This window comes from Zingiber officinale, chromosome 4A (assembly GCF_018446385.1).
Source record: "Zingiber officinale cultivar Zhangliang chromosome 4A, Zo_v1.1, whole genome shotgun sequence".
NCBI lineage: Eukaryota > Viridiplantae > Streptophyta > Magnoliopsida > Zingiberales > Zingiberaceae > Zingiber > Zingiber officinale.
Genome location: NC_055992.1, coordinates 14,571,350 through 14,595,157, shown reverse-complemented (window position 1 = coordinate 14,595,157; position 23,808 = coordinate 14,571,350). Strand labels below are relative to the sequence as shown.

At 41.2% G+C, this 23,808-nt stretch overlaps 5 protein-coding genes across 9 annotated transcripts; 3 read left to right on the top strand and 2 right to left on the bottom strand.

Annotated features, from left to right (window-relative positions):
- Window positions 1-1,572: 1,572 nt before the first annotated feature.
- On the bottom strand, window positions 1,573-2,965 carry LOC121969602. The gene is made up of 3 exons (XM_042519785.1): window positions 2,677-2,965; window positions 2,265-2,375; window positions 1,573-2,128 (listed from the first exon to the last, which is right to left on the bottom strand). Exons 2-3 carry the CDS (start codon window positions 2,370-2,372, stop codon window positions 1,676-1,678), a joined length of 561 nt encoding a protein of 186 aa, XP_042375719.1. The 5' UTR covers window positions 2,373-2,375; window positions 2,677-2,965; the 3' UTR covers window positions 1,573-1,675.
- Window positions 2,966-3,092: 127 nt separating this feature from the next.
- LOC121969601 lies at window positions 3,093-5,951 on the top strand. 2 transcript variants are annotated; one of them, XM_042519783.1, is made up of 7 exons: window positions 3,093-3,372; window positions 3,474-3,683; window positions 3,964-4,122; window positions 4,300-4,437; window positions 4,519-4,668; window positions 4,759-4,936; window positions 5,679-5,951. In XM_042519783.1, exons 1-7 carry the CDS (start codon window positions 3,249-3,251, stop codon window positions 5,683-5,685), a joined length of 966 nt encoding a protein of 321 aa, XP_042375717.1. In that variant the 5' UTR covers window positions 3,093-3,248; the 3' UTR covers window positions 5,686-5,951. The 2 variants fall into 2 exon arrangements, with proteins under 2 accessions (XP_042375717.1, XP_042375718.1); XM_042519784.1 differs by having other exon boundaries at window positions 3,094-3,372; window positions 4,759-4,921.
- A 135-nt stretch (window positions 5,952-6,086) lies between these two features.
- Window positions 6,087-9,996, top strand: LOC121969598 (pentatricopeptide repeat-containing protein At4g02750-like). Of its 4 annotated transcripts, none has more exons than XM_042519782.1 (4): window positions 6,087-8,209; window positions 8,479-8,843; window positions 8,983-9,131; window positions 9,696-9,996. In XM_042519782.1, the coding sequence occupies exon 1, from the start codon at window positions 6,087-6,089 to the stop codon at window positions 8,082-8,084; it is 1,998 nt and encodes a 665-aa protein (XP_042375716.1). In that variant the 3' UTR covers window positions 8,085-8,209; window positions 8,479-8,843; window positions 8,983-9,131; window positions 9,696-9,996. The 4 variants fall into 4 exon arrangements, with proteins under 4 accessions (XP_042375716.1, XP_042375715.1, XP_042375714.1 ...); XM_042519781.1 differs by having other exon boundaries at window positions 9,434-9,996; XM_042519780.1 differs by having other exon boundaries at window positions 8,482-8,843; window positions 8,983-9,996.
- Window positions 9,997-10,451: 455 nt separating this feature from the next.
- On the top strand, window positions 10,452-14,468 carry LOC121969597 (growth-regulating factor 5-like). The gene is made up of 3 exons (XM_042519778.1): window positions 10,452-10,845; window positions 11,831-12,170; window positions 13,778-14,468. Exons 1-3 carry the CDS (start codon window positions 10,569-10,571, stop codon window positions 14,283-14,285), a joined length of 1,125 nt encoding a protein of 374 aa, XP_042375712.1. The 5' UTR covers window positions 10,452-10,568; the 3' UTR covers window positions 14,286-14,468.
- Window positions 14,469-15,931: 1,463 nt separating this feature from the next.
- LOC121969596 (dolichyl-diphosphooligosaccharide--protein glycosyltransferase subunit DAD1) lies at window positions 15,932-19,932 on the bottom strand. The gene is made up of 6 exons (XM_042519777.1): window positions 19,859-19,932; window positions 18,911-19,011; window positions 18,737-18,784; window positions 16,380-16,467; window positions 16,258-16,301; window positions 15,932-16,172 (listed from the first exon to the last, which is right to left on the bottom strand). Exons 2-6 carry the CDS (start codon window positions 18,992-18,994, stop codon window positions 16,089-16,091), a joined length of 348 nt encoding a protein of 115 aa, XP_042375711.1. The 5' UTR covers window positions 18,995-19,011; window positions 19,859-19,932; the 3' UTR covers window positions 15,932-16,088.
- Window positions 19,933-23,808: the final 3,876 nt, after the last annotated feature.

The window sequence follows — 23,808 nt, the reverse complement described above, 5'->3', positions numbered from 1 at the left end:
TAGGTCGATAGACTGACCTGATAGCTAGCACAAAGTCCAGACGGGTCGAGGGGTTGACAGGTAAGTTGAGGTAAGTCACTGGAGGAGAGTGACTGTGAGGACGCATTCCCGGGAAGGGAACTTAGGCGCCGATCTAACTTATAACCATTTCGGAACTCTAAGTTGAGATCTTGACTAGATTCCGGTCTCGGTGAGACGGAATCTAATTACTATTCTATTTAATTATAAACTGTGCTAACACTCTATTTTGCAGGATATATAATTTACATTTACCTCCGGACTAACGTTTTCTTGCAGGAAGGAGATTGCTAGAAAACAAGGGTCCAGGTGCCCGGAGGCAAGTTTTATCCTCCAACGCACGTCGACACGTGGAGCTTTGTGATTAGCTGGACTACGTCACATACCAGGTGCCCGAAAGGGATTCGGATGCCCGGAGCCTCCTATATAAGGAGGGTGAAGGCTGGAGCAAAGACAACTGACAACACAAGATCTTCCATTGCTTGCTCTGCTATGCTCCTGCGACGCTGCGACCGATAAAGTGATGTTTTTCTTTTTACTCTTTATTGTCGGTATTTTTTTCTTCAAAGCAATTCTGTACTTTACTTTTGTAATATTTCGAATTGCTAGTGGATTGTCCAACGAAAGCACTCAACGAGTGCGGGCCTTGGAGTAGGAGTCGACATAGGCTCCGAACCAAGTAAAAAATTACTTGTGTTAGCGTTGCTTTAATTTTATTTATTCCGCTGCGTGCTCGATCTTCTTTGCGACGTTTTTTAAAAATCGATATTCACCCCTCCTCCTTTTTTGAATTACACGATCCAACAACAAATTGATACAACGATGAAGGTGATGAATCCACACAACCTATCCATGACTTAAATCGAGGATTTCAAGATTATCTTCGGACAAATTCTAAACTACATGACACTCAAGTTCATCATCAACTTCACGCCGACTTAGTTGAGCATATCTCATTGAGTGTGGTTTATTCTAAGTTATTGTTGCATTTCAATTTTGAGAATTATATGGTAATTTTAAATAAATTTTATTTTTCCAACTTTGTAATTTTAGCTGCTAAGTTGTAATTTCGTTTTCCCAACTAAAATTATTTTTTTTAAAGATTATTATTAAAAATAATAATACTAATTTAAATATTTTAAAATATATTTATTTAATATGATATAATTTTAAGATGATTGAGTGAAATATAAAACCTATAAATAATGAGTGTTAATGTTAAAATAAAAATATAAGTGAGAGAGATATGTTGCTATTTCGGTTATGTAACAATAGACCCCATATTTTTTTATAAGATGATGAATGCTATAATGATGATGTATTATGGATGCTCTTATACCTAGCTGTTGCTAACTGCAGAAATTACGCATCACTATCATTTTCTCTCCTTCGGTCCCTGTGTTTCCGCCTCCTCCTAGAGTCTCCGGCGATGGTTGAAGAACTCAATGCAATTGATTCAAATCCCTCTAAATCCACAAATTTCTCAAGCAGCAAGAGAAATGAGCTTTTGAAACCAGCCCCCAAAAAAATACCAAAAAAAAAAAAACTTTAACATTATGAACTCAAACTTTACTCGAAGCATCCAACCATAAATGCACTCAAACTCGACATTCTCATTTTTCCTTAATAAAAACCATGAGATTCTTCCTTTCACATCTCAATCAAGATAGACTTTAACATCGATGCCACTGTCGATGAGAGATTGAACAACAGCTCTAATTTTGCCTTCAAATTTGTCCCTTTCCCTGGGAGTGTAAGTACAAGTGTATACATCAGCTTCCTTTGCTCTTTCCGCCAAGAACCGCCCCACCGACAAGCATGCCGGTATGTCTGACCTGGAATAGAGGACTGCCTTGATATCCTTAGAATTCGTCCCTGCGACTGCGACCTGCTTGCATGTCATCCTGTGTGTGAGCGAAGCTGACACAAACCGCTTCGATATGAATACATCTAGCGAGAAGGGCTCCATATAAGCGATCGTCCGCTGCTTAAATGAAATATGCTTATTTAAGGTCTTTGGTCTTTTTTCCTTCTTGTAAGTGTATGGCCTGCTGTTGTCGTCGTCCACGAAATCTTCCACTCCAAAGAAGCTTCTTGGTCTACTTAGGACCTGAGGCAACACCGACAAAAACTATCTTGATTATAGAGAATACAAAAGGGAGCAATATGGCATGTGCCAGCAAACAAGCAACCAAAACAGATTCGCAAATGAAGGATATCAGACAAGGACCAAAAAAATTTGACACCTTTGCATCGTGGAAACTACGTTTATGAACAAACGCAAGCGTCCTGTGTCCATTATCCACTGCAAGGCTTCCTTCCCTCCGCAAGTTGTTCAGTAGATTCCTGAGCATTGTCTTAAAGCAGATGCAAACGTAGGAACATCAGAAACTTGGTGTTGGTACCAAATTTAAAATTAGATAATTCAAGCACAGAACTCTTGCCAAACAAATCTAGCGCGCAACAGAATTCAATATCGGGCAAGAATTCCAATGCGAAGATGGTTATCATCACAAAACATCTTTGTCAAATTTTCTACCAGGACTACAATGCAATGGTAATCAAATAGATTTTATAATCAAAAATTTTATCTGGTGGCGATGAAATACATAGTTGAATTAAAATCTATTGAGACAATCTTATAATCAACGGATGTACCACTTTAGATGCAAGGTTCCTGATCGCGATATCGAGAAAGGGAGAAACAGCGCCCGCCAATGGAAGCGTCCCTTCGGCTCCTGTTGGCGATAGCGAGAAGGCAAGGAACAGAAACAGGGGAAATCACACGAGGGGAAGCAGAGTCAAGGTCGCCTGAAGGTTTCCTCTGATGCGCCTGCGGCCAGATCAAGCGACACTCGAAGGTGGATGTTGGCGTTGGCGTCGGCGGCGGAGGGAGTCAACTGATGGAGAACATAAAAACAGACGGCTAGGGTTTCAAGTTCTACGTGTATTTTTAGACTTTGGCGACGCTGAAATTATTGAAAGTAAGTGGGCTAAATTAACATTTTTAGCAATAAAGCGCCTGACTTACGGGTGGCTCTCATGACTTAAGCCGTCGCTTTTAGCCTGTCACCACCACACCCACCACCACCAGCTCTACGCTCGTTCGCTTCCGTTCCCACTCTGTGCCAGTCTCGATCTCGGGGTTTGATTTCTACAGCTACCTCCATCCGCCAGGCGAAGGAAAGCAGGCTTCTTGTTGTTTCTAGTTCGATCGAAGCCCTCGTTGAATGGAGAGTGAGAGGAGAGTGGATCCCGATTGCGTCAATGCCTCTAATCCCTTCCATGTTTGTGCGGACTACTGCGCGCAGCGAGCTCGTGGATTGATGTCTGGCAACACCGGGACGAAATTAGGTTTTCATCCCTTCTCCTTGCCTGGTTGCTTTTGTCTTTCTTCCGTTTGTTATCCCTTTCTTCGTTTTTGTGGAGTTCTTTGATCTCTGTGATTGCAACAGCTCATAAAGGTGGTAAACGCAGCGAAGGGATTGTATTTGCAAACCGAATTGTCGACCCTTCGTGTCCCAACGCATCTAACCCATTCCATGAGTGTGCGGACTACTGCTCGCGAAGAAATTCCATGGTGAATAGGAACTACGAGGTGAAGAGATCAGGTCTCCTTTCTTTTCAGATTCGGAAATGGATGCAAAATTCCATGAGAAACTCAGGTTTCCTTTTCTCCTCCTGCTTTCTAATAGAACCGTTATGTAGAAAAAAAAAAAGAAATTTTAATAGCTTATTATTGCTCAATTGTTTTGATTTCATCTATTCCCCCCCCCAATTGTAAACATTAGAAGCCTCTGTTCGTGATTCTATGATTGTTCCATTAGCATTTCGATGCAAAATTTTATGAAAATAGTTGTTTTTTCTGTTTCTCTGCTGTTCCTACCATCTCTTCTCTTTTTTGGTTAATGTGTTAGAAAGGTTTTATTTTTGTTGCTTCCACAGCTCAAAACCGAGGGAGTCTGAAAAAGCTTCAAGCGACTGTCTTTGCAGGAAGAAACGTAGATCCTTCATGCCCAAATGCAAGCAATCCATTCCATGAGTGCGCAGAGTATTGCAATAATAAAAAGGCTGATGTGAGAACAGAAAATAAGAAAAAACCAGGTTATCTGTTCTTCTAGAAGTCTACGAGTTATTTTGTTGATTAATTGCTTACTTCTAGCTTGTAGGATTAATGTTTTTCAGAAAGCTAAGACTTTGGCCAATTACTTGTTTTATGAGAGTTTCTCTTTGAAGAAACATTATCTCATGAAACTATCACCATTTGGTTCATGACTTCAGTGAAAAGTATATCAAAGTTGGAAGACAATAGGATGGTGGATCGTAAATGTGTCAATGCATCTAACCCCTACCATGTGTGCACCGAGTACTGCATCAAGAAGAGTAAAGAAATAAGGCATGAGAAAGAAAGTAAATCGGGTATGATTCATTTCTAATGATATTTCACTTCCTTTGTCCAAGCTTTTTGTTTTCTTCAACATTTTTTTCCCTTTATTGTAGTGGTAGTTCAGAATATGGAGAAGCATAAAGAGTATCTAGAGACAGCAATTGCAGAAAGAAATACAGATCCCTTATGCCCAAATGCATCCAATCCTTACCATCAGTGTGCAGAGTACTGCCCTTCAAGACAAAATGGGGAGAAGATATCAGGTCCTATTCATCTTGCAGGATTTTGTGGTTACTGCTCTTGTGTGAAAATTTTAGCTCATTGTTCACTAATATTTTCTCTTTCTCTTCTAGTTGTCAAGAATTCGGAGATTTATGAAGAGGAAGGAGAGATTATAGTGGTGGTAGATGATGTGGATCCATCATCCCAATACACGTCCAACCCATACATTCCATCAATCCTCTCCACAAAAGACATTGAAATTATAGGACAAAATGGGATGATTAGCAAAATGAGGTTCACTTATACTAAGTACTCTTATTTTTCACATCCTTATTTATAGACCTCGATCTTGGGAATTATAATTTTCTATGTCTGCTTCTGTTTTTATTCCTCACACTGAACTTACGAGTTGCATGCTACAATACTGTCATTTCATACTTAAAACATGATATGTGTGGGTTTGCAGACATCGAGATGCTTGTTTACATCTGGTGCCCGAGTTCTTTTAGATTCTCATTTTTTTCCCTAAGAAAACTCATTCACTATGTATCCAGAATGGTCTAGTGATAGATTCATAGACTTTGGCGTGATAGGAAGATTAAGAAAACTAAAGTCACATTGTGGTTGGAATCTAGCAATATCTACTTCAGAACGAGTTGAGTAATTCATGGTCACGTTGAGGGATATCCACTCTTTAACCAACAGAAATTGATACCATGGTGCCACAAAGATTCAACTCAAATGCTATCAACCACAAGCAGTCAGAATAGTCGGTAACGTGGACATCCTTGGTGATGAGCTGATCAACATTTTGGAACAGCTACCATTTTTGCAACTAACTAGCTATACAAATTACTGAATTTCTTTAGCTGTCATTTGTAAGTCTGAACATACAAAATTATGTTGCTTACTATATCTTTGGTTGAGTAACTTACCTGTTGATTGTGATCGATGGAATCTTAATTTTCACTTGCCAGTTTGTTTAAACAAGTTTGGTTGCAATATTCTCTGTTATCATATATCTGATATTCTTATTGATTGTGATGTTCAGAGCATAAGCAACAGCAAATATGTCGGAGGAAAAGTCTGGAGTTGTCACAGGTTGCAGCAAGCAACTCGAACACCAAAGAGGCCAAGTCAAATAACTGATATTGTTCAATTTTTTCTGGGGCAAGTTATCAGTTTTTGTTTTTCCCCTGGGGGCTGGGGGGAGTAATTGTTTTATCCCCCTAACAGATGCAACTTCCTAACCTTTAAATCGTTGTGACCAGATACATTGTAGACTGTCGTTTGGCATTTATTTGTTTGCTGGTTTTCTGTACTATGCATGGTGTTTCAATTGGGTTTAAGGAAAACATAAGTCAATTTGACAAAAAGGGATTAGCTTTATTTGCATCATGTTACAAAAACCTAAAGAGAAAGGTTTTGTCCGACGCAACGCAGTTCTGTGCACCCACCGATGCTCTCTGCTGCTCTGCGCGAGGATAAAAGATCGATCATTTGCTCGATCCGCAGCCTTTCATTCCACCGTTCATGTCGGCCTCTGAGTGCCGCTCCCAATCCGCCTTCGCAGGGGGACGGCGGCATCTTCTGGTGGAACTCGGCCATCACCGCTGCTCTCGACAACGGCGAGGTGGCGAACGCATGGCATCTCTTCGAGCAAATGCCGCACAGGAAGAACCACGTCACCTGGAACTGCATGCTCTCCGGCCTCGTCAAGAACCGCAGGATCGCCGACGCACAGCGCGTCTTCGACTCGATGCCCAGAAAGAACGTCGTCGCCTGGACACTTCTACTCACAGGCTACGCCAAGTGCGGCCTCGTCAAGGAAGCGCGCGACGTGTTCGACCGAATTCCTGAGAAGAACGTGGTTTGCTGGAATGCGATGGTGTCGGGGTACATTCGCAGTGGGAGCGTCGGGAAGGCGAGGGAGCTATTTGATGCAATGCCGGAGAGAAATAGCAACTCGTGGTCAATCATGGTTTCAGGGTACCTGAAGAACAAGCTCGTCAACGAAGCGAAGGTTTTGTTTGATCGTGCTACGACTCGTGAAACGCACATTTTCAACGCTTTGCTGTCCGGGTATGTTGAATTGGGCCGTCTGAGCGACGCCGTGGAATTGTTCAGTCAAATGCCCCAAAGGGACGTCATATCTTGGAACACGATGATTACATGCTATTCGCGATATGGGAAGATGGAACTTGCTCAGAACTTGTTTGATGATATGCCCAAAAAGGATACGGTGTCATGGACAGCACTCATGCATGGCTATGTGAGGAACAAAAATCTTGATGCTGCTAAGAGAATCTTTAAGGCCATGCCGAATCGCGATGTCATGACGTGGAATACGATGATGGGTGGCTTAGTGCAGAATGGCATGCTTCAAGATGCCTTGAAATTGTTCACTGACATGCCGGAAAAAGACATTGTATCGTGGAATACTATTTTGCAGGGTTATGTTAATCAGAGTGACATGGCTGGTGCAGAAACATGGTTTGAGAAGATGCCCAAAAGGAGTGAAACTTCATGGAACACGCTAATTTCTGGATACCGAGATGACCAGGCTTTGGTTCTGTTTTGTGATATGGTGAAAGAGGGATTTAGACCAGACCAAGGTACTTTCAGTGTTGTAATCTCAGTGTGTGCTTCTCTTGTTGCACTTGGTTGGGGGAAAATGCTTCACCTCTGTGTGATTCGAGCTGGTTATCAGCATGATGTCTTAATCATGAGCTCCTTAATTTCAATGTATTCAAGTTGTGGGCTGGTTAGTGATGCTGCTCTAGTCTTTGAGTGCATTTCAAAGAGGGATACTATCTCATGGAATGCCATGATCGCGACATATGCTTACCATGGCTCTGTGGTAGAAGCTTTCAAACTATTTGATAAGATGATTCAGCAGGGATTTGACCCAGATCATTCAACATTTTTGACTCTCTTGCTAGCTTGTGCTCACAAAGGTTTGGTTGATGATGGTTGTCGATACTTAATGTCTATGCAGAAGGATTGGAATTTGATTCCCAAATCTGAACATTATTCATGCATGGTCGATCTCCTCGGAAGGTCTGGACTTATCAATCACGCTCATGAATTTACTGAGAATATACCAGTACATCTTAAAACGTTTGCTTGGGAAACTTTACTAAGTTCATGTAGATATCATGGAAACTTGGAGATTGGAGAAGTAGCTGCAAGAAGGGTCTTAGATTCCCTACCTTCCGATGGAGGAATGCATACCCTTGTATCCAACATGTATGCTGCCAGAGGAAAGTGGGAGAGTGCAGAAAGTGTTAGGATGTCAATGAAAAAGATGGGTTTAAAGAAAGAAACCGGTTGCAGTTGGATTGAGGTAGAGGGCAGAATGCGCTCTTTTGTATCCAATGATAAATCAGATCCTCTTATTGAGGAGATATGCCAAGAACTAGACAATATTTCACTCATAATAGAAGGTAGTAGCTGACAACGTCGAACATGCCTTTTGTTATTAATTTATCTGCAGAGAGGAGATCCATAAATGGTTCGGTCTCACAATAGAGCAGTAAGACAGAGACTTGGAGATTACCTCACTTGACACTTCTCACCAAGGTAGTAAAACATTGAATCAAAACTTAAAGCTTTGAAGTAATTTACAAATTACATTGTTTATCAAATTTCAGTCGGTTGACAACTTGATATTTCATTGATTGAAGACTTCCATACTTGATTCCAGCAATAGAATCATCTTAGTTTTACAATTTTTTTTGTTTGTTTTATGATCATACCAACTAATCCATCCTAATAGCATTGATACTTGTCTATGATCCTTTTATGGTGTACATACAACATTGTTTGCTGAAATTCTATCCAACATCCAGCAGTCCACAATCCAACAACCATATTTGTGGTTACCAGCTTCAACGAAGTCGTGTTTCAGAATGTCAATATCAGCAAGTGACTCAGGAACCTCTGTTCTATTCAATTTTCCTGTATTTGTATGGTCAAACAAGAAGAGATTGCAAAAAAACGTAGCATTTGACACTGGATGTCTCCTAAATAATAGAGCCACCTGTGCAAATGTGTAATGAGAGCATCGACATCACCTCTTATATATCAACTACTCTCGATGGTGTCCACCGACCATCACTTTTTGGACAGCAAGTTGTTAAGCCAGTTGATCCACTTCATCATGTCTACAGGTTTGTTTGCAAAGTCAAAAGACAATCTGAAGTGCCATCACAAGGTAAATTCTGGCAGAAGACTTGTGAGGAGCTCTTTTATAATTCAGATAGTAAATCCCGAACACATTGTTTCATTGTCACTGTTTAAACATATAAATGAGGAAAACCCACTAATGTGCAAAATTCTTGTTATTTGTACAGATTTTGCTTGCTGTTGTGCATTCCATCTTTAGCTCTCTGGAGTATATATTCTGAGGAACTGACATGTATAGCCTATCAGCCAGGCAAAAACTTTTCCAACACATTCAGTTCTGTAATCGACCAATGCCAAGAAGCAACACATTCCAAAGGTCCTTATTTTGTTTCCCTTCTCTTTTTCCCACCTTCCATTTTGCTCTCTCCTTGCTGTTGCTTTAGCAATCTTGGTGGTGGGGGCGGAGCATGGTTTCTTGTGTAGGGCAAAGCAAGAAGCAAAGAGAAAGGGATGATGCATGCATGCATGCATCCATACATGGGCCCTTGACATCTCGGTGGATTGGAGTGTTGCCTAAGTCATGGCTTTAGGAATCATTGTCCTTATTGCTATTCATCTTCGATCCCTTCTTACAGTAGGACGCCATTTCTGATTCATAAAACATAGTTTCCTCTCTAGTGTTTGCTTTAAGGAGCCATGCCGCAAATGGAGATGCCGACTTAATTGCTTCAAGGTGGAGAAGCTGGTCTTGTGGGCCACTTAAAAGTGATCAACCCCACTCGCTATCTATGCAAGGCTGCTCATTTGTGCCAAAGTTGGCATCCACTTGGCTACATAGCTGTGGGAGGAGGAATAACACAGAAAATTTTACATTTTTATTTTTCTTATGGTTTTGAGAATTTATTAATATTTTCTCTGTGCCTTTGCTTGTGAAGAACAGTGAAGAAATTTCTTCTGCCACCATGATGCTGTTCACAGATGGATACTTGTCTCCCTCCCCACGAGACAGCGCGACCCAAAGATGTAGGAAGTGGAGACACAGCAAACCCCACCATTCCTATCTTCTATTCTTCTTTCATTTATGTTTGGAAAATATTATTTCATTCTTTTAAAAATAAACAAACAATAGAAGTGACTTAAAATATTTTAATATTTCATAACTCTTACACTATATTTAGTTAAGGGTAACATAATTAAATTTATAATATAAATGAATTTGGAATGTAATTAAATTATGTATTGTTGGCCTTGTAATTTAGATTATAAAATTTTATTATATGTTGTTGTCTTGTTATAATTCAGATTATAATCTTATAATATAATCTTGATTGATTATATACTCACCAAATATAGTCTTACTAGTTTCACCCTTGCCATTTTTTTTAGCTAAAAATGATACGAAGTGGAATTAATAATGTTTGTGATCATTTATTTGAAACTTTAAAAAATATATTTGAAAAAGTAATAAATTTGGAAAATTAATAATTTTAAAATTAATAATTCATTATTAAATTTGGGACAAACCCAAACCCTAACTCCATATTAGTTTTTTTTTTTTTAAAAAAGTGTTTAAACATTATTTTTTGTAGACCTAATGTTAGTAAAATGATTTAATAAATGAATATTTGCATAAGAAAACACCAGCTGTCTCAGTATTTAAGTTAAGCTCACCCCTCTCACTATCTCACGCACTCTCTCTTGCTCGCCACCGCCTCTTTCCCCTCTTCACACTCGGGAAACTTTGTGCTTCTTTCTCACCGGTGAGTGGCCCGAGCGCATCCCTCTCCCTCTCCCTCTACCTCCGCCATGGCACATGAGTGAACTCGAAGCCTCTACCTTGCTCCTTTTCTGCATCGATTTGGTTCGTGCCGTCGGAGTCCACGAGGGCAGGATGAACAGCACGGTGGGGGAGGCGACAACGGGCGTGGGTGGAAGGCCGCCGTTCACGGCTGCTCAATGGCAGGAGCTGGAGCACCAAGCGATGATCTATAAGTACTTGACGGCGGGGCTGCCGGTCCCTCCGGAGCTACTGGTTCCTGTCCAGAGAAGCTTCGAGGCCTTGCCTGGACGATACTTACACCATCCTGCGCGTAAGCGGTTCTTCACAAGGATATGTTTTGCCTTGGTTGGGGTTACTGTCTGATGAATTTTACTGATTATTTAGTCAATATCGTTGATGTCGAGATCCTGTTTATCTTCTTTTTTTTTCTTGTTAGATTTCCATGTGATAAATCGCTTTCTCGTTATCTAGGTCTTTTTACCTATATTCTTTTAGGTCTTTCGAAGATTAAATCGGCGCATTTAGTATTTGTGCTGCCATTCCCCTCCTTGATGGTGTCTTAAGCTCATCGTATTCTCGTAGCCTGCGTTGTAAAAATGCACTGCTACATTTGTTCGTTCTTGCTTGTTTTCATTAATCTGATTGAAAGATGATAACTTTAAGCATTTCTTTTTGTTCTCTCGACTCCCGTGATGAGGTTTTGGATCTTTGGAAGCTTAAAGTTGGTAGTTTCTATCTATACTATTATTTTCTTGCTCTTTTTTTGTGCACTCTTTGCTGATATTCTCTTTATTTCTTAATTTTCCTGTCCTTCTCGATCTGTCTGTGTGAGTGTATTATTGTTATTATTATTATTTGATTTATTATGCATCTTTGGAATCCCAATATCTTGAAGAACCAAATACTCGTACTTTCTTTAGTGATATTTGCTGTGCTATTTGTTTTTATCTGCAAGTTTGGCTCCAGCTTGATTCTACTGTTGATAGTTTTTCTGGCCTCATCGAAATATATATATATATATTATCAGATTGAATGGTTGATTTATGGCTTCTGCTTAACACAGTAATTATGTTTTTTCTGTTGAGAAGATTCTACCGTCTCTTATTGATTGTACATTGAAAATCTAGGTATCTGCATTTATTTTAAAGAAAATGCAATTTAATCTAGTTATATATTTTGATGTATGAAATAATGGATGAATGTATTCCTGTATTTTCTTATAAATCCATAGAATTTTGTCTACTGGACACCATTACTAATGAAACTTGACTTGGTTGAATACTATTTGTGTTCAGTAAGTTATTGTTCTTACTATGGAAAGAAGTTGGACCCTGAACCTGGACGGTGTCGTCGGACTGATGGGAAGAAGTGGAGGTGCTCAAAGGATGCCCATCCTGACTCCAAATACTGCACACATCACATGCATCGCGGCCGCAACCGTTCAAGAAAGCCTGTGGAATCACAATCGGTCGCCCAATTGCAGTTGTCTTCATCAACTGGGGCCTCTTCTGCTCCCACTGCAGGGACCTCCATTCCCCAGCATTCGATTACAGGACATAACAGCACACCAAGTTTGTTCCTTGGTGCCTCAAGCTCCTTGCAGCTGCATATGGACCCTGGTCCATTAGAGAGCAGGTAATCTTTTTCTTCCTTTCATGTTGAAAAGGCAGTGTAAGTTTCACTTTGATATTTGCACGTATCGTATTTGGATACTTGGGCAGTAATATAGAAAAAATTGGAGAATTATTAATAGTAACAATATAGTAGCCTACTTATTCTGTAGACATATAATATCTCCACTCTATCATTATTCTTGTCCATTTCTGGGCAATCTGAACCTGAAGGCTTTAAATTGTCAGCGCTGGAAGAATCAGAGAATAATCTGTGAACTTGCTCTTTTTCCACATATAGAGCATAGAACAGAAGATGTTTGTGGTCATTTAGGCTGTTGACTTTCTAGGATAGCTTTTGCAGTCTGGATTCATGCAAACTCCAAATAAATTTATGCCTTTTTTCATTTACTGCAGACCATAAATGCAGAGTGTGTTTGGGTCATCATATGCTGCCATTTATCATGTGATGAACTGAACAGCAAATGCTTTTGTCTGTGTGGACAACTTTCTTCTGGTATCTAATATTTAAAATGATGCCCGTGTTATCTTTTTCTGCTGAAAAATGATACAATAAGCCAAGTTGATATAGAATATTTAGTGATCTTTGCACAATCACCATCTGTCCAATGATTCTTATGGATGATGATTAAGATACTATTTTATTTTCAGATACAAATGAAAGCATGCTTCCACTCTAAATTAGGAACTTGTTTTTTATTCCTTTGCTTCCAGCTTCTGTGGCAACTAGCAACAACATTAGCCGATGAGAAGGTTGTTATGCTGGCTTATGCAATATTTTGATGGCTTATTTCATTAATCATTAAGATAACTGATAATATTTTGACTGCTTATTTCATTAATCATTAAGATAACTGACATCCTAAGCTGCTAGAGACGGGTTTAGATTTTCTTCTTGGTTGGAAGAAAATAGAAGCAGCATCACTAGTGCTTCAGGATGTGGAGTTCATTCAACATATTCGGTTTTCTCATACACACTATTCATGGGAAATGTTAATGATTTACTGTGCAAAACATTGATTCACTTCTAAGAATTCCTCAAGTGTCGAAATTCTCAGGCATGTTTATTTTTTTAAACAAATTTTCACAACCTTTTTTATTAGTTCTGCAAATTTTGCAACCTTTCCAAGAATAGAAGACTTGAGGAACAAGTGAATTCAGTGCAAATTGGTTTAAGACCTTGACCGAATTTATAATCCAATTTGAGGTATACTTTTTTTTAGCATGAGCTTTTGGATCAAAAATTGTGATCAGGGATTCATTGAATGATCACATAAATTCTTGTGAAAGTGACTAATTTTTGTTCTGTGGTGAAACCACCTGACTAAAAGCCTTGATTGATCAATTTATTGGACATTACAGCACTGATTTAGAAAACAAGGTAATATCTGTATGTAAGACTGATATTTTGATTGAGTTTTGTGTGAAACTGCATGACTTGTCATTCTACGATGTTCAATTCCTGTTCTCATAAATGGTTTATCTAGTTTCTTCAGATGTAGAAAACTTGAAGAAGAGAGTTATGTTGATTGTTACTAGTTCTCAAACGAGTGACTTTCCAAATGAATTGGTTCTCACAATCAGTTGAAAGTGACTCATGGAAATTTGCAGGTACTTCTCTGGTGCCAAACCAGGAGTGCATGAGCATATTTTCCGCAATGAAACATCTGGTTCTGCAAGGAGTGGTGTAGGGATGTACGGCATAGACAACTTGTGGCACTTGACAACTCCTCGAGTGTCTTCATGCCCTTTGCCAAAAGTTAGCACCCCTTATTCGGTGCAAGCTGCTTACCCTCAGCACCTGCAGGTTAAAGATCTCAGTCAGGCAACGCTCAGCTCAGCATCCAGACAACAACATTCTTTTGTTAGAAGTGAAGTTGATGCACCAGAAACCACAAAGCATGAGGGTCAATTCTTACTACCTTTCTTTGATGAATGGCCAAAGACACGGGAATCTTGGTGTGATCTTGAAGAGGAAAGATCCAAACAAGCATCTGTCTCTGCTACCCAACTCTCTATGGCATTTCCAATTGTTGCCTCAGACTTGTCCACCTCCTCTTCCAAATCCTCCAAGAGCGAGTCTGCGTCCAGTCGCACTGACCTGCGTGATATGATTTGACCCGATCTTCTTATTCAATGTTTTCTGAATTGATTCGAGAAAGACTAGAGCTTGTTGCTAGTTTTGTCACTTTCTTGTTAGGTTGAGTTGAGATCTGGGTTGTCTGGTTCTTCTTGTTACAATCTTGTACTGAACTGCATCAGTTAATGTGGAAGCTACATCCATGAAAGTTGTTTTGATCCAGATGTCGTCTTTAGTCATCAAACATCTGACCCTCTTATTCAGCTTTATCTATTGTTTTTCCAGATATAAGAACAGCTTTTGAATAATGCTTTAAATGAAGTTTCTTTTATGTTTTCCTAAGATATATTTTTATGGTATGAAATTCGAAGATCGGAACATGGAAAAAACTTATCCGTCTCATTCTCTCTTATCTTATTGAAAAATAAAAATGCTCAGAATAGAGCATTTTATTCGGAATAATTTCAATTCTGACGATTTACTTTCTGTGCACTAAATTTTTTGATGTTATTAAAAACGTTTCTTTAAATCCCTATTATTTCACTCTCTGATTATTAATAACAAGTAAAATGATGAAAAATATTACTATATACATGTGACGTGCCATGTCATAATTTTATTAAGAAAATTAATAATGTTGATAAATAAAAAACAAAATGCTAAGAATTTCAAAATTTTGTAGATATTTTGACAACTTTAAACTTGGATAGATATTTTGAAACAAAAAATAAAATAAAAAAGAAATTAAAATAAAATTTGCCCTCCATCCTGATTTGAATCGTTTTTTTTTCTTCATTTTTTAATTTATTTTTAATTAATACCACAATTTATATCGATTAATTTGAAAATGACCCATAGAAATTTCATCGATCAATAGCGGATACCCATCAATTTAAGATTGTCAATAGTCCATTAAAAAACTTTTATCTATTAATTTTACCAAAATTAAGACTTAATTTTTAAATATCTGAATTTCACTTTGATTATTTCCAGATTGGCCATAATATAAATATCATTTACACAATTTCAAATGTATTAATTACTATTATGTTGACCAAATATTATTGCTATCGATATATCAAAATCTAATAATTTAATTCATTACAAAATATATAACTTGGCATCTTTGAAAGTACTCGAACCGAAATAAACCAAACCAAAAAATCATCAGTAGGAATTGTTACCGTTTCACTACATCTAAGGAGAATAAAACTTGAAGCGAATGTGAAGGGGAGCTCTCCACATGATTCCTTTAATAGCCATAGAGTTCATCATCAATTTAATCTCAGCTATTTGCAAGCTAAAGGATAGATAGAGCCAAATCAACTAGATCGTTGCACTATAGGAGCGATTGTCATAAATTTCCATGTCCAAACTCCCTGCATTTTTTTCCTATCGAGTGGCAAAGGCACCCTTTTGCCACCCCTAGTGCCCCCACCAATCCACTCCATGACCAACACCCCATCATCAATTCACTTCAGGAACACGAATAAAGTAAATAAATTAGATGGCTGAAGAGATAAATGGATGGGAGGTAAGTTCTATTGGGTGTTACACCCAACCAGCCCTGAGGTTCAACCTCAAGCGACAAACCTCTTATCTACTTATCACCTCAGCTATGCCCGTGGAATTATATTTTTCCATCGAGTACATATACAAGAAAAAAAAAAAAATTACGACAAAAATTTACTCGAACAACTCATGGAGTTCCTTTAGATTTTCCATAAACAAGGACAAAATCATGTTACTCGTACGATATGAGAAATAAACTCCTAATCCCACAGTTCGGGCCCAAAAAGATCTAAAGGGGAGAAAAAGAAGAATGCTACAGCAGAGTTCCATCTACCCTAGGAAGTTCATGATCACCAGGTGGAGCACCAAGTTGCAGAGAACAAAATCAGCAAAAGCTCGTTCCGGTGAAAGATCCTGAAACCAATTTCTCATCAAAACTATTTGGAAGGCGGAGCATGTAGACTTATTGGAAGTTTAATTTGAGAGATTTGGAGGTTACCTTAAACTCCTTGTTCTCTTTGTTAACTTGAATGCGCAGGCAAACTGCATTACCAAACCAAAAAAAATGTCAATAGAAATTTTGTTTTTATTCCATTATAAGGTGCAGTTAAGAGCTCATACCTGCAAGAACTGCAGTCCCAACACAGGACAGGATGCCAGAGAGGAAAGAATTAAAGGGGAATGAGCCAACTATTCCCATGTACACGATCTGTTGAATGAGTAGTAGTTAGGATAGCCGTGGCAGAGACAGTATAGAGATTGAACTACTTGAGAAGTTCATGATTTCTTATTATTTAAGAATCCCTTCAAACCATATATACCTTTGATATGACATACTAAATTAGTTGGTAATTACTTGTCATTACATTGTTTATTATGAATCTGTGGGATGGAGATAAAATTCATTAAAAAAAACCATGACTAGATAATTTGAAAATTTTACTAAAATATTGTACAAACCGACCTAATTAGTTAGTGACAACCCGGTTTAGTTCTGCATTGTGAATTGTGAACTAATAGTCATATAAGCACAGGTAAACGAGCTACTATATTGACTTAGACTCGAGTGTTTTGGGCCAGTGTCAGGTTTCACAAATTAATGAATCATTTCTGTCATCTAAGAGGCAATTCACATTAAATGGACCTAATTCTAGTTCTAGATAAGGGTAGTGTATTAGAAAGGGTGGGTAGCCACCATCAGGTTAAACTATAGGTCTTAATGAAGACATCACTTTAGTGGAGGACATTATGCCACCCCAATTTACCCCCACAAGGTGAACTATGGACTAATAAAAGAACCGTTTTAGTTTAGAAGGGAGAATTACTAATAACTTAGGGTAAAAACATTTTGGAAGATGATTGAGTCTCACAAGTTAATGGGTAATAGCAAGTTATGCTAGTGAAACAGCCATAGCAATCTATGTAATCAGTGATGATCAACACCACAGAATGCAACCTAAACACAAAAAGCAATATAACAGACTCTTCAAGTAAATAGCTATTATATAAAATTAGAAGTATGCTTTACTTTCTGCCATGTGCTCCCTTACCATGTTGGCCAGCTGAACCATGTCAGTAGTACATGAATTACTCTTGTTTTGAATGAGTAGGCAATGCATCGGTACCATAGTTGTTGAGTTTTATGGTTGTATTAGAATGTAGGGACATTGTTAAGCGCATTTAGTCAATTTGATATTGTTTATTTGTTGAAGGCTTTTATGGCCGAGTTGTCACATGATTGGTTCCCCAAAAATTAGGAACTTTGATTCATAGTTAAGGATGTGGAAACTATACAAGCATTGTGTTACAACAATAATATCATTACTTTACATCTTCTCAAAATCATGGTTGTACTGACTAGAGACTTGACGTTCTTACTATGAACGTGATTAGGTCTAGAATTCTCTTCATAAAATGTAGATCCACTACATTAACGACCCCCCTAGTGTCGGCTCCACGGATATGGAGGGATGTACATGCACCCAACCAGCCCTGAGGTGCATGGTGGAGTAAACCCCAAGTCGTCAGTTCCTGAGAATCGACCCCTAGTCATTATGCTAGAGATGCCATGCGCTGCTATGCCCTGGGGGCAGGTCTAGAATTCTTTTCATATCCTTATGGTAATTGGTCCTGATAATGAGAAATGTACTAAGCATTCAATCAATGGCTACCTTTAATTCCAGAAAAAACCCTTATATGTCTCTTCATAACTTCTCAAAGAGCTTTATTGTGGCAAAAAGGTGATTATGCTTACCCAAGGTGCACAAACCATCCCCATATTATGTGAAGGGAGGTAAATCACGGAGTCAGCTTATAGCCAACCGCTAAGTGGCTAGGGGGTGGGAGGAGTTTATTTCCCCGAGGGCATGCAATCGCCGGGAATTGATCCCTGTCCCATTGTATCAAATCTGCCACCCTTTAGCCAATTGGACAACTCATGGGGACCCTCAAAGAGCTTTATTGAATCTATGGGACCTACTTATCAGAATGTGACAAAGATTCTATCATTTCAAAAGTACAATGAAACCGGGAGCATGGGTTGTTTGTGATGCTTGGTCGAATATGGAGATTGTTGACTAATGAAAGGTTTATAGATTTAGATAAGTGAACTAATATTATCTAAGATTTAAGCACTTTGGAAAAACCATTCGACCAAACAAAGTTAGTGGAAATTTTTCTAATCTAAAGTTAGTGTGAAGATCCTTGACGCTGAAAGGTGTTTGGATAGAGCTGTCTATTTGGTGATGAAACCGCCATTGGACCATTACATCACCAGTGTAACGTCCACTGAGCCTATTTGTGACAATAGCATACAATTGTAACAAGATATTGCCAATAGAGAAATTGTAAACTAAAAATAAAGAGTACATTTTTATAAAACATGATCAAGAATACTTCTTGATCACAAAATTCAAGGAAAACAGTGCATGTCAAACAGAAAGAAATGGTGAGAGAGAATGCTTTTTTACTTCTCATACCTGAATTACTGCTGTAGTGATTGCATAGACCACATAAAGATCAATGATCTACAATTGCACATATGCAAGGAGTCAGTTTGCACCTCAGCCTTTAGTATATGATCCATAGAAATCAAGTTGGCTCAACCAAATGAGAAAATTAAAATAAAAAAATATAAAGAAAAACTAAAATACTTTGAGATTAGTTGGTGTGGCAGCATAAGCAGATCGCAGTGAGCGAATGAGTGCTTGAGCATCGCTTGAACTTGACTTTGCCATTCTTAGATCTTAGCTTTCTGCAAGTGGAAGTGCAAGAAAGAACTTTTAAAGTGGCTGATTGGTGATAAAAACGAAAAAAAAACTAAGTGGTATAATGTGATCTAGAATTCAAACTCTTAGTTTGTATGTTCACCAAAAGGAAAAAAAAATGCCCTGAACAAAAACTCCATGTCCAATTAAGCATTATAATGCCATATAGTGAAGCAAAGCCATTCAAAACAAAAATCTTATCAAAGGAGAGGAACAGAGTGCTTAGGGCTGTGGGAGGCCAGGATGGAGGAGCAAGGGATAATGAGGGAGAGATTGGTTCATGGGGTGGTTCAAGATTAACCTCAAGTGGGCCTAACAATTTTAATTGAGATATTTTGATCCAAAAACAATATCAAATAACTCTAAGTGGTATATTTATCAGCTATAACTAGATTTCTCAAAGGTGTTGAGCAAAATTTTGAAATCCTGGAGAGTATATCAAGAATAATACCAAGTAGTCCATATTATCCCATTAGATTACATATATTACTAAAATGTAGTAATACTATACTTGTAATATATCATATGTTTTAATATATTATTAAAAAAAGAGGGTAAGTTTATCCTAAAAAGAATAATCTAATATCATATAGCCAGGTTAAGAGGCGCTAGTAGAATTTGCAGTTCTTCCACACGATAATTAATGTCTTCCAGTCCTAAACCCCACGAAGAGCTAAAGACTAAATCCATATTGATCGTCGAGAAAAAAGACGGGGAAATCCTCAATATCATTTCCAGATCTAAAAGGGCAGATTAGCAAGATCGAAAAGTTTGCGCATCTACTTTTTGAAAAGAATAACTATGACAAAGAATAAGAGAGATCGGAGGAGGAACCTGTCGCAATTAGGCCAACGGAGATCGCCGCCCCAGGGACAGACTCGAATCAACGCGACGCTGTGAGAATCAGAGGGTTCTGTTGCCTTTTACTATCGGGTTGACAGCACGAGTAGTGCACGTGAATGGCCCAACTATTGCTTCGGGTTCTTTGAGCCAAATTGGGCCAAACCAAACCCCAAATTCTTAAAACTATTTCATCCGTAATTTGCATTCACTACAAATCTTGTGTAACATTCGATTCATTTCTAATTTTTTTTTTAGTTTTCTTCCACTTAAAATCCAAATAAACGGTTGCATATCGCAAGACATTAGGCTAAGTTTAATTAGGGATTGATCCTGTCCGAAAGTTGAATCAACGGACGCTGGGCACGTGGCGCTCTCCGAGTCGCTGATGTAGATCTTTGACGGGTCGCAAGAACTTCCAACGGACCTGCACAGAAGTCGGGCCGGGAAGGAGTTCCCGGCGGCGACCCTCTGACGCTCAAGTCAGGCAAGCTAACAGTGAAGAAGTGGCTCCAAAAATTATATATCGCGTACCTCCGGCGAAGTATAAGGCTCCTTATATAGAGCGGTGAAAGGGCTCACGCGTACCTACCGAAGCACATACGTGCCCTTAGCCCATACCTCGGTATGTGTTTGTCAGAAAGCTTACCTGACACCATACTGCTACAGTCCAGGCACGTCTTCGATGGGACAGCAGAACACCTTGTCGCCAGATTTGGAGTATGGCCTAGTCATAGGACTTGACAGCTGTCATAAGATGTTCCTTTTCCTTCTCTCCCTACTCCATGCCGGGGCGTCCGGCCGGGCGGCACTCATCTCCCGTCCGGTCGGCCGGCACTCATCTCACGTCCGGCCGGCCGGCACTCACCTCACGTCCGGTCCTCCGTATGCATCGGTATGCTGGGGAGATCCTTACCTGACACCATACTGCTACAGTCCAGGCACGTCTTCGATGGGACAGCAGAACACCTTGCCGCCAGATTTGGAGTATGGCCTAGTCATAGGACTTGACAGCTGTCATAAGATGTTCCTTATCCCTCTCTCCCTACTCCATGCCGGGGCGTCCGACCGGCCGACACTCATCTCCCGTCCGGCCGGCACTCATCTCCCGTCCGGCCCTCCATATGCATCGGTATGCTGGGGAGATCCTCGGTAAGGTGCTATGTGGGGACTGCTAGCAGTATGTTACCTTATGTCTACGGCTGAGCATGACTTCCGCTCGGCCCTTCGTTACTGTTCAATCGAGCGCCGGAACCCTGACCCCTGTCGGGGCGCCTTTTGCCATCGGTTATTCACCGATCGACCGGCCGGGAGGTCGGCCCATCCTTCTCCGGTCGGCTACCTGGACCTTTGACTTCCACGTGGCGTTGACCCCTCAAAATGGGGGTCCCCTGTTCTTACCGTCGGATCACTTGCCTCCCCCTCAAGTCTAGTCGAAGGAGGCGAAGTCCGACTGACTGGACTGCCGATCAGACTAAGTAACGACCACTGCATTAGTCCGCTCGGCCAGGCTTAGGGATGTACATCCGTTCGGCGGTGTCTTGCCCGTGCCTTGTATTCCCTTGGAATCCATGCAGAATGCAGTGGTCGTTACTTAGTCTGATCGGCAGTCCAGTCAGTCGGACTTCGCCTCCTTCGACTAGACTTGAGGGGGAGGCAAGTGATCCGACGGTTAGAACAGGGGACCCCCATTTTGAGGGGTCAACGCCACGTGGAAGTCAAAGGTCCAGGTAGCCGACCGGAGAAGGGCGGACCGGTCGGCCGACCGGAGAAGGATGGGCCGACCTCCCGGCCGGTCGATCGGTGAATAACCGATGGCAAAAGGCGCCCCGACAGGGGTCGGGGTTCCGGCGCTCGATTGAACAGTAATGAAGGGCCGAGCGGAAGTCATGCTCAGCCGTAGATATTGTAGGACCGTTGGGCCGGCTAGAAGGGAGAAGGACAAGGAACATCTTATGACAGATGTCAAGTCCTATGACTAGGCCATACTCCAAATCTGAGAGGTGATCAGACTGTAGCAGTATGGTGTCAGGTAAGCTTTCTGACAAACACATATCGAGGTATGGGCTAAGGACACGTATGTGCCTCGGTAGGTGTGCGTGAGCCCTTTCACCGCTCTATATAAGGAGCCTTATACTTAGCCGGAGGTACGCGATATATAATTTTTGGAGCCACTTCCTCACTGTTAGCTTGCCTGACTTGAGCGTCAGAGGGTCGCCGCCGGGAACTCCTTCCCGGCCCGACTTCTGTGCAGGTCCGTCGGAAGTTCGTGCGACCCGTCGGAGATCTACATCAGCGACTCGGAGAGCGCCACGTGCCCAGTGTCCGTTGATTCAACTTTCGGACAGGATCAATTTGGTGCCATCTGTGGGAACGCTCCTGCATCCGAACGGAAACAATGGACGAGGCTGGACGACAGCACACAGTGACGCTTTCCACGGAGGAACTTGACGCTCTGATCGAGTTGAGGGCCGCTAAGCTTGTGAAACAAAAACAGAAGGCACCAGCTGAGCGGCCCGAGCAGCAAGCCACATCAGCATCAGGTGACCGAGCGGAAGCACCACAGGCCACGGTTCCATTCCATCGAGCTCTATTCCGCACTCCTGAAGCCGCAGCAACTAATCGAGAACGGGGATCATCTTCGGATGAAATGCCAAGACGAGATAACAGAAAAGGGAAAGCCCCCCGAGCGGACGCATCGCCCGAGCGGATCAACCGCCAATTTTCAGAGGCTATTCTACAAGACCCTCTGCCCAAACACTATGTGCCTCCGACGATCGGCGAGTACAATGGAACCAGCGACCCGGACGATCATTTGGGTAAATTTGATAACACTGCAACCCTGCATCAATACACAGATGGGGTGAAGTGTCGAGTTTTCCTCACCACCCTCTCCGGATCGGCTCAACGGTGGTTTCGGAGGTTGCCGGACGGATCTATCACAAGCTTCAAAGACTTCCGTACGACCTTCCTCCACCACTTTGCAAGCAGTCGGCGCTATCAAAAAACCAGTGTTAGTCTGTTTGCCATCAAATAGGAAGCCCGCGAATGGCTCCGAGCATACATCCAGCGGTTCAACAGAGTGGCCATGGACATTCCAACGGCCACCTCGGAGACCATGATGAATGCCTTCACACAAGGCCTCGTGGATGAGGACTTCTTCCGATCACTCATTCGGAAGCCGCCCCGAGACTACGACCACATGCTACACTGGGCCAACGAATACATCAACGTGGAGGAAGCGCAAGCGGCCCGAAAAAAGAAACTCCGGCCGAGCGGGCTCCTCCTGCCGAACGGAAGCCGCACGTTGCTCATCAGCCACCCAGAGGACCAAGGGCCGAAGCAATCTGCTCCCCTCATGCTAGGTCCCACGTGCAAGAGGTAGCTGCCGCGCGGCCCAAGCCAAAGAAGAGATGGACCCCAATGTTCTGCTCCTTTCACCGGGCGGACACACATAACACCAGGGATTGCCGTAGTCTTCCTCTAATCGCCCACCCCGTTCCCAAAGGCGGCGGTCATCGGTCGCCATCAGCCGACAGGCGACAGAGGTCTCGTGAAGCCGATCGAACGGTAGCTGACAGACGACAACAACAGACTCCCGAGCGGCATCGCTCTCCGAGGCGGGAGAATCTCCGGATGTCTAGGGAACGTCCTCGACCGTCCGCTGGGGAAGAAGAAAATAGAAGCAATATTTCCCGAGGCGAGATCAACATCATAGCTGGTGGGCCGACCGGAGGAGACTCCAACCGAGCAAGGAAGGCGAGCGTCCGGCAGCTCCAAATCCATGCAGTCGGCTGCAGTCAAGAGCGGGCGAGTGGACCCGAAATCAGTTTCGGGCCCGGGGACTTGGAAGGAGTTGAAGTGCCCCACGACGACGCTCTGCTCATCAAAGCGGTAATAGCCAACTACACTATTCACCGCGTTTTTATTGACACAGGAAGCTC